Here is a 10,813-nt window from a genome sequence, read left to right on the forward strand (position 1 = left end):
AAACTGAAGATCTAAGCTCCCTTTAAACTTAAGGATACATGTTTTTACAGAGGCTCGGTTCACATTTTATTTTAATTTAAAAAAAAAACCCTAAGGCACAATTGGGTTAAAACATCATGCTAAGCCATAAGTCACAATCCACAATGTTGGTTTAGTTTGATCCACCATGGTTTGTGGATTAAGCCATAACTGGATGGGCTCCATACATTGCAATGAGGCATAAACCATAGTTCAAAAACTAGAATGGCTACATTCACAGAATATTGTTATTGCCTCCTTAGTAAATGTTGCTTGCACACTGAATAATTCTTGAGAAGTAAATCCTACATTTAAGTTCTCATTCTGAACATGACATGAGGAGACCTATGTTTGTTTTATAATAATTTATTTTTATTTTGGGATTCCAAATTCATATTAACATGCAGTGAGCACTCCAGTCAGAAGATGGGCTGATTCTGCTTAATTTCTCCATTAATAATACCAGTAGCTTCCCTTAATTTCAGTTATTGGAAATAGAGTTTCTGTTGCTAAGCTGTGTGAATATAAAATATGATATCAGGTGGCTGCACTGCTTAAGGACAGCAGCCATGGTAGTTTTCAGTTACTGTCATTAAGTGAAGACCATGAAGGTCACTTAGCAAGGTCTTCTCGTGACTGGGATGACCTGACATACTGCTGGCTTCCCCATTGATTTTGCTTGTGGGAAACGTGATGGGAGGTCGCAAATGGCGATAATGTGACACAGGATGCTGCCAAACACCTGGATCGCAGTCACGTGACTATGGGGGCATGCATTGGGCAGAACTTTGAGGACTAGTAGTAAGCTCAACATTGTTGCAAGTTGAAATGGTCACTGAGTGAGTAGTCATTCAGTGAGGACCACCGGTATGTTTACTTGTTTTGCTTTTCCGCATAAAGTGCACCGATAGGTTGCAGCAATAAAATGACTTAGAAGCAATTCAGACTAAAACTAGTAAAAATGCAAAATAAATTTTCATGGTCTTCATGGATCTGCTGGAAGCTAACACTGACAAAGCTAGATATCAGTGGGAGAGAATTCACCCAAATATGAGGGGCTTTAGAAGCCGTGAAGACTGACTTCTATTGGCTGAGACTAGCTGAACAGCCCAATCCCTTGTCTTGCAGGATCATGGCAGAAAAGCTGAATAAGGCAAGAAATTCATAGTTACCATTGGCAGCCTCCTTCATAAATGGATGTTTTAGATAGAAGTGTTTGGTTAATTTCTTGTGCAGCTGCTAACTCAGAAAAGATCACTTTAGCACTATCTGGATAATAAAAGCTCTCCCTAGAAGACCACATAGGAGTTGTGACCAAGGGGGCCTTCTCCCGGGTTCGACTAGTTCGCCAACTACGGCCTTATCTAGACCTGGATTCCTTACGTACAGTCACCCATGCCCTTGTGACCTCTCGCCTAGACTATTGTAACGCTCTCTACATGGGGCTGCCCTTGAGATCCACTCGGAAGCTTCAGCTGGTGCAAAGTGCGGCGGCACGGACACTCTTGGGAGCCTCCCGATACTCCCATATCACACCTCTCCTCCGTGCGCTGCACTGGCTTCCGGTTGCCTTCCGAGTGAAGTTCAAGGTGCTAACAATGACATACAAAGCCCTACATGGCATGGGTCCGGACTACCTACGGGAGCACCTTCTGCCGATGTCAGCACCCCACCGTCCTGTGCGCTCCCACAGAGAGGGCCTCCTCAGGGTGCCACCGCTCAAGGAATGTCGGCTGGTGGCCCCCAGGGGGAGGGCATTCTCAGTGGGTGCGCCGGCCCTCTGGAACAGTTTACCAACCGAAATCCGGATGGCCCCCGACCTCCGTACCTTCCGTCGCGACTTAAAAACTTTCCTGTTCCAGCAGTCCGGCCTGGCATGATAGCGTTAATTGGGGTCCCAGTTTGTTTTCACTATTGTTTTTATTACTTTTTATTGTTCATCTGTATACCTTCCTCTGTACACCGCCCCGAGTCCCTCGGGAGAAGGGCGGTTTATAAAAACTAATAAATAAATAAATAAATAAATAAAAGCTGTAATAGAGAATCCTAGTGTACTCTGCAGACATACTAGTTTCGTATTCCTCAGTACGTTTTAAAGAGTCATTAAAAGAATTTGCATTTATATGAGATGGGAAGGAGTGCAGCAGAAAAATTAAGAATGCAGTCCGAAGCATATTTAGTCAACAGGGAATAGACACGCACTAGCTTAAACTTTGAAACAGGATAAAACCATTGGTGTCAATGGTTTATTGAACCTGTTATTCAGGGACAGCATATACGTAATCTCAGAAGGTTGCAAACGGAGACCACATGATCCTGGTACAATGCCATTGTCATAAATACATGTCAGTTGTCAAGCACTCGAATTTTGATCACATGACCATGGGGATGCTGCAAAGGTTGTTAAGTGTGAAAAACCCTCATCCGTCACTTTTTTCAGTGCTGTTATAACCGAACGTTATAAGTCTAGGTCCAGGATAACCTGCAATTAAATGATGAATGGTTGAGGATTGCCTGTAATTAAATAGAGCTGCGGACAATTGACAGATGATCCAGTCCTTATGCTAGTGAATCTTTTAAGGCTTTTTAAAAACTGTATATAATTCAGATTCAGTATGCCATGTTTTTCATTAACAGTATATATTATGTCAATTTTCCCGCTTTCTCCTGTGAATTGAGGACTGACTGTTAACATACTATGGGACATCCAATACAGCATTTGGTAACATATTATTATGTGATAAAAACAAATGGAAAACAACCTCATGCATCATCCTCGTGGCCACGGCTTGTACAGAATGGAGAGATCAGTTTTTAAAAGCAGTGTAAGCAATGCAGCATATTTAAAGGCATAATATAGACTTGATAGTTTTTGCCATTTTAGCATTTGAAAACAATTGCTGGACACATTTGGTATTATCTCTATCCCAGCAAAGGGAAATAAAAGTATCCTGCTCTTCCCTAGTTCTAATCTTACCAATGCTTTTTAAATGACCTAAACATCTTTTAGATGCTCTGATGTGTCTTTACACCTTTTTACCTTTAAGAACCATTGTTGGGAAAACTGTAACGAATTACCACATATATTGCATTCAAAATACTTTTCTAATAGAATCCTGTTTCTGATACTGTACTTTATTAAATGCTTTGCTACAAGACAAAGTAATGCAGATTCTTGGTTTTGTCTTCATGTGGTACCACTTTAAATTACTACTTTAAAAATAATACCTCGAACTGGTGATCTTACTACTGAAGTTTACAAAAACGCACATAGCAAGAAACTTTTGTTGTAATGCAAAATGTACTGAAACATTTTCCAAGTGAGTTATGATTAAGTACTGCTAAGAACAGAAATACAACACTTAGAAATAGAAAAATGTTTTTAAAACTGTTTCTGTAAAATAATTGGAAACATATTCCACAAATTGACAGATTTGCCACTTATAAATCAACTGTATTCCCAATATAATTCTACATATAGCTGTCTTTAAACCAGAGATCGGACAAGTTATTATCATTCTCACATTGAGTTTCAAAATAGTTTCCTTCAAACATCAAAATGCTTAAATGGTACTTTAAAGAAAGCAGACAGTAAATCTCCAGGATGAACTTGAAACTTTCAATCCATTTGAAAACACACTTGTGTTTGAATAAAAGGAGAAAAAAATAAACAGGAAATGTGTCATAGGCCAAGATTCATTTGATGTTTAAAGTCAGAGGATATAGTATTTTTAGATCGCCCCTCTACAAAACTATGTTGTTTTATATACTGTACCTTCAATCTACTATTCATCAGTTTTCCTAATGATGGACATCAAATTTTCTGAAGACAGATTTCTTTTAGCATCTATTTTATTTCTTTTGGGAGTTTTTCCAAGTCTAAAATAAAAAGCTCCAGCCATTTTATTTGCACACAAGTTTTCTTTAAATCTGTTATGTAAGACTGGCTTTAGAATGAACAGCACCACTCCTCAAGCATGCAATAAATTGTTCTCATTACCAAAACAGGATGAAGTTATACATCCTGTGATCTTGTCTTCCTCAGCTAGAATATGAATATTCTCCTTCTGAGAATTACAAGACACACAAAGACAAATTGTATTTAAACTATTTTGATTTCAAATAAAGATAAAATAGTTGGAAAAAGGAGCAAAGACACTAAGAAATTTTAATATAGCATATGAAACAAATCATATCTGAAACGTACAGTAGTTGCAAAGCATCAGATACGCCAAACAACAAAGGCAATAATTCTTTAAAGTGCATTTCATATTCAATACATGAAACTACTTATATGTGCTAACAAGAAAATATGTTCCAAACACTTTTCACAAAGAAAAAAAATACAATTTACTCAGTTTGGTCCCTTTTTTCCCCCAAACAAAAATATTTTACCATACATATTTTAAAATTTCAACTTTTTTTCCCTAAAATAATCGGCTAAAACTGATTCAATTTAAGAGCATATCTTTAAATATGTTAACACAGAGACATATACAAATGTGCATAAACATTCAACTTAATCATGGTGTATCCATCAGCATCAAGTTCACAAAATTTGCATTACAACCATGTCTGAGTCAAGACCACAGAGCTTTTTTAAAAATAAATTATTCCTTTACTATTATATTATATATATGTATACGAAAACAAAAAAAATCTGTATTGAAGTTCTCTTAGGAATACATTGTTGCTAGTGTGCCATTATTTTTAGCAGAAATATAAAGGCAATATTTTGGAGAAGCATTTCCTTTATTAATGAACAGTAAAAGAATATTAACCTATAGAAGGCAAACATTCAAATACTTTTAGTGCAACAGTCAGTGGAATTTTTATATATGATTTGTAACAAGTACAATATAATATATCAAATAACGATCTTCTGAATTTCAAATATTTAGTTCTTTAAGAACTGCTTTCATTCCAGCTCTTTATTCATTTTCTACTGCTGATAGGAAGAAATTGCATAGGAATCTTCCTCACCATATTCCCTGTTGAGGAAAAAGGAAACTTATGAAAATACACGAAGTTATTTATAGTTTACACCTCAGACATTTATCTAATTTTAATAGAATTTTTTCAAATTAAGACGATTTGAAGACGTCTGCTAAAACGTTATTCTTCTGAGCAGCAACTTACCCCCAGGGCCCATAAGGGAAATCCTATAGGCTGTTGTAATGGGTCAAGGACAATTCTGCAATTAATTTGGTCCCCATGCCATGCAGGGCTTTAAAGGTTCTCACCAACAGCATATCCACAACATAACATTATATTTGACTACTACAGCTACTGTATGTAGAAGATCCTTCCAAAAAAAAATCTATTCATTCTTTTTCTTCCAATCCTCTGAAAGTGCATTTTCTTAACCTAGATCAGTGGCCCCCAACCTTTTGGGCACCAGGGACCAGTTCCATGGAGAAAGGTTTTTCAGCAGCCCGGAGAAGGCGTGTTTTTGAGTTCTTCCTACTTCCCGCAGATGGGGCTTCGCTTGTTTTCACGGCCCAGTTGCTGGCATACCCCGGACCGGTGGCGGTCCACAGATCGGGAATTGGGGACCCCCGCTCTAGAGAGAGCAAAGAAACCTAAAGCTTTTTCTAGTAGCATAGATGTGCATGTGAAATGGTCAGTGCATTTAGTTTTCCACTAATGGATCATGTAAGAACTTTAAAGCGAGAAAACAAGATGTACAGTATTATCATTATATAGTCGCAACTGACATTCTGTTGCATCATCTCCCTACTCTCCACTCCTACCTCACCTCTTCTGGTTTAGACTTCAAGTAATTTAACTAGAAATAATTCTTGGTTCAGCTCTAGGTCACTGCTGTCTTCTCTGGATCTAATAAATTCCCTTCTATTTATCTCCATCAGACTGATTTGGGGTACGTCATATATGTGTGTGTATGTCTCTCTCTCTCTCTCTCTCTCTCTCTCTCTGTGTGTGTGTGTGTGTGTGTGTGTGTACACACATACATACACACACACACACACACTCACCCAAAACTTCACTAATCAATTCAATATGGAGATTCAAAGTAATTCTAATTCCAACTTTTGCTTTAGGATCATTTGTAATTATGATATTGAAAATTCAGTAGCTTTCTTAACAACAGTTTTATATACTGTTTTCTATATTACCATCTATTAAAGTTTCCCAGCAGTTTCAAATAAAAACATATTTTAGATAAAGAGATGGATAAGATTTTACCTGTCATTTTCAGATTTTAATTTCTTAGCTGCTTGTTTGGACAATTTGATCTGCACATCCATTCTGTGCAGAAAATCTTTGGCAGAGAGTTCTTCAGGTGGGGGAAGTCGATTGTCGGATTCTTGAGGACTGGGGGAAGAACCGTCTTCCTGAACAGTCATAGGTCTTTCTTCACAAGTAGCGGGATTGTCAGAATCACTCTCTGGAGACTCCAGTGAGTTACATCCATTAAACAGCAACGCCTTTTCCAGTATAACTGGGATATTTAATGTTTTTCTAAGAAATATGCAGTCATTTGTAAAAAGTTTATTTGCTCTTTTTATTTGCTCCATCTGAAAGAGAAATAGTTATATTTACAGTCCAAGTGAAACAAGGATTAAAATAGCCTACAGCTACCTTATTACATAAGTTTATTTCTGAAGATGTATCTTTAACATGGTTAATTTTTGGCTATCCTTCCAAATGGGGACCGGTATTGTTAGAGCTGTGATACCACGGGCATATGATAAAAGTTGGTTGGAAAAAATACATTTGGAAACTAATTTACATCTCTAACTGAACAAATTAAAAATGGAAACTCAATTTGTGTTTTGAATTTTTACAGCAATTCAGTTTCCAAAAGGATGAATTCTTCTGTCGATATCATTTTCATACATTAACTATAAAAAACAAATGTTTCCTCAGGAATTTGTTTTCACAAAGAACAAGCAACCTGATACTCTAGTTGCTAATTGCAGTTGAATAAATAACGTACCTAAAGCTATTATATAACTAGAACTTTTACATTTTCTCCCCATAACCACGTTAAAGACTATTTTTCATTCAGCAGTTTAATGATTGAACAGCATAAAGTTTAGAAGAATCTTATAAGATCTCACACTTTTTCCCCAGAAACTTTTAAATTTAAGTTTGGCATTACAGACCTATTGCAATACAATACTCTCACAGGCCCACATTTGAAAGCAATTATAATAAAACTCATCACTTACTGTTCTAGTCCTAAATGTGGTCTACAACTCTATGGAAATTGTCTCAATTTTGAGTGACTGTATATTCAATGCAGCTAACAGAATTAGTGTCTCAGAATGAGCATGTTGGCTTATAAGTTCCATCAATGCATATACACTCTTCAACCTTGTCCTATTAATAGTGATGTATTACAAATCTTGATTATGCCAACAACTGTTGCTATTCAACAAATCTTAGCAATCGTTTCAGCAAGGCAAACTTTTAAATGATTGATATCCAAAATGCCACAGTTCAAAGAAGATAGGAAAGAACAGCAATTCTGTAGTGCACACCATCTTATGTTCAAAGACTGACTTTCGCTTTCAACCTTCAAAGGGCCCAGCGACCAAGGAAAATTCCAGATTCAAGTCTCTGTTAGATACCACATCCACTCATTGCAACAACTCTACAGTTGTAGTGATGCCCTCCAAATCTCCTTTTGTATGAAAAGGCCGTCTGTCTGAAAAACCCCTACCGATTCCCTGCACGCAAGTTAAGATGTGACCCCTTAATATTAGCCATATTGGTCTGAGATGTCCGTTAAATGAGGAGAAAAGCCAAAGTATGTAAACTGCTTAGCTTAGACAAGCCAGGTCGGTTGCAATGATTCCCGTGGAAAGCACTCTGCATGAGGGCAGAAGCACTCTCCTCCTCCAACAAATTCCTCTAGTTTTTGAGAAGTGGGGCGGGGGGGGAGGGAGGGGGGGTGAAAAACATGCGGGTTTGTCACCCAGCAGCTTTCCTATCTGAGGCTGAACCGAATCTAGCAGGGATTACTGGACTGGAACTGGGGATTTGAGAAAAGTTCCTATTCCCTTGTTTCAGCTGCAGAGTCTCAGTGCCAAAAGTGGGTGCCTGGCAGTGAGTGCCACCAAGAAGGTCCTCAGTACATGCTTGGGGAAAGAGACCCTCTGCCCATGCTCATGGAGGGGGGGTCCTTTTGCCCATACTCATGGAGGGGGGTTCCCTGTGCCCTTGCTCAAATTGGGGGTGCCCTCTGCCCTTTATCTCATGGAGGGGGGTTCCCTGTGCCCTTGCTCGTGTTGGGGTGCCCTCTCTCTCATGGAGGGGGGTCCTTTTGCCCATACTCATGGAGGGGGGGTTCCCTGTGCCCTTGCTCAAATTGGGGGTGCCCTCTGCCCTTTATCTTATTTATTTTATTTATTTTTTTATTTTTATTACATTTATATCCCACCCTTCTCCGAAGACTCAGGGCGGCTTACAAGCTTAGCAGTAGCCTTCATTCTATGTATATGCCTGCTTATTAGGGCTTTCACACACATTCTCAAGGGCATTATTACAAAGTCAGCTTAATTGCCCCCAACAATCTGGGTCCTCATTTTACCTACCTGGGAAGGATGGAAGGCTGAGTCAACCTTGAGCCTGGTGGGACTCGAACCTGCACTAATTGCAGGCAGCTGGTGTTACTTAAGGAGGCATTAGCCCACTGCTCCACCAAGGCTCTCATGGAGGGGGGGTGGAGGGGGGGTTCTCTGTGCCCTTGCTCGAATTGGGGGTGCCCTCTGCCCTTTATCTCATGGAAGGGGGTTCCCTGTGCCCTTGCTCGTGTTGGGGTGCCCTCTCTCTCATGGAGGGGGGGTCCTTTCGCCCATAATGGTGGAGGGGGCCTCCTTCCTCGTGTTGGGGGGCTCCTTCCTCTTGCCTGTCAGGGAGAGGGGGTGCCCTCTGCCCGTGCTCGTGTTGGGGGTGCCCTCTCTCACGGGGAGGGCTTCCCGCTGCCCTTCCCGGTGTCGGGCTGGCCAGCTCTGCCCTCTTCCAGGCTGTCCCCGCCCGACCAGCGCGACTCCCCACGGGCACCTCCCTCCAGGGGCTCCCGGGCCAGACCCCCCCCCGCGCTCACCGTCACGCCGTACTTGAGCGCCAGGCCCGGCAAGGTGTCTCCGGGGCTGAGGCGGTGCTCCACGTACCGCTCCGCCAAGGGGGCGAGCACCGTGGCCGTGCTGCCGTAAGAGCGCGTTTTGGTGCGCGCCAAGCTCAGCGACAGCTCGGCCTCTCCTTCGGCCGCGGCGCCGGGTCCGGGCAGCGGCTCTTCCCGCAGGGACAGCCCGGGCAGAGGCAGCAGCGACTCGGCCATGGCAGCTCAGCGGCAGGCCGGGGCCATGGCGGGCAGGGCAGCTGCTCCTCCGCTTCCCTCAGGAGGTCACCGAGCGAAAGCGGCGCCCCGAGGCGCGAAAGGCGGGAAGCGAGCGGCGGCCTTGTGCGCGTGCGCCCCGGAGACCCGGCGCCCCGCGAAGGGAGGGGTGGGGGGAAAGGAGAGCGCCCGAGGCCAGGCCGCCCCTCTACGCCTGCGCCAAGGCTCGCGCATGCTCTGTACGCGCTCCCCGCTGAGGGGAAGGTCTTGTCCCCGGCCGACCTTCCTTCCCCCCCCCCACCCGGCCCGTGACCTGGGGCCGCGTTCTCACGACACTCCTGTGCAGGTCAGTGAAGGGCCTCGGGGAGACCTGGGTCTCGCACACACATATGCAAACATACACACAGACATGTAATACATGCATTTCTTAGTATAAATCATTCCATAATAAATAAAAACTTATGTACACGGGTTCAACGAATTGTGGGAACACGGGCAGTTGATTTACACGCGTTCTCTCAGGGAGTCACGGAGGGTAGTTTTTTGTCGCCAGTGGCAGGATCTGCAGCGCTTCATCATTAACGTAGATTTGTTGTTGTTGTTGTTTTTAAAGCAGGGAAATATTTATTTTGGGTTGTATACAAACTTCATCTTCTGTTGTTAGAAGATCAAAGGCAAGGATTTCCAAATTGGAAACTTTTCCTAACTGCATTTGATGTGCTGTTGTTCCCTCTAGTGGACAACCATGGCATGATTGTGATACTGTACCACTGCAAGTCCTTTTTTCCCCCTCTTTTTAATAAAAATCCTTGGTATAAAATATGTTTGCCTTAAAAGGTGTCACCAGACTTCTTCTGATCTGTAGTATATTACCTGAAAACTTTCGGGGTTTCTTGGGAAACCTAACTTATTTTTTTCTTTATTTGAACAAAGCATGCCAAATTTGGTGGTGGTGTAAAAAAAAATTGAACAAAGTTTAATTCTAAGCCACCATCACAACAAGCCTGCTCTTACATTGGATGGCTGCAGTCTATATATAAAGCAATTGTCTGAAATTGCTCACAATTGGTCAATTAATAGTTAAATTTAGATATAATCCACGTAGACCATCACGTAACTTCAATGCTGTATGAAGACTTTGCACTGACATATTAGCTTATGTATAATTAAAATATTTCTATTAGTCTGATGACTGAAATTTTACAGCTAAGAGATTACAGGTGATTGAAATATAAAATAACCTTAAAATACCTAATTCGATTCCTAATATGTTTTTTTCACCCAATATAGTAAGATTATTTTGTAATCAGTCACAGTTCCCATCCAGCTTTTCTTTTTTTTATTGTTGGAGCCTATTTCTTGTCAATCCAATCCTTTTTTTCACCTGTTTTATTTCTAAAGCTTGACCTATTACTCAGTTGTTGAAGCATAAACTGTGATCAAACAAAAGAAGCATTTTAAAATACCAGTCTTTTGTAGTAGCTGAAA

The 10,813-nt window shown here is 41.2% G+C and overlaps 1 protein-coding gene across 1 annotated transcript; it reads right to left on the reverse strand.

Moving 5' to 3' along the window:
• Positions 1-3,745: 3,745 nt before the first annotated feature.
• Positions 3,746-9,467, reverse strand: LYSMD2 (LysM domain containing 2). The gene is made up of 3 exons (XM_083370967.1): positions 9,095-9,467; positions 6,226-6,557; positions 3,746-5,009 (listed from the first exon to the last, which is right to left on the reverse strand). The coding sequence occupies exons 1-3, from the start codon at positions 9,326-9,328 to the stop codon at positions 4,961-4,963; spliced, it is 615 nt and encodes a 204-aa protein (XP_083227093.1). The 5' UTR covers positions 9,329-9,467; the 3' UTR covers positions 3,746-4,960.
• Between the last annotated feature and the right edge of the window lie 1,346 nt (positions 9,468-10,813).

This window comes from Vipera ursinii (genome assembly GCF_947247035.1).
Source record: "Vipera ursinii genome assembly, chromosome: 11".
In the NCBI taxonomy this organism is placed as follows: domain Eukaryota; kingdom Metazoa; phylum Chordata; class Lepidosauria; order Squamata; family Viperidae; genus Vipera; species Vipera ursinii.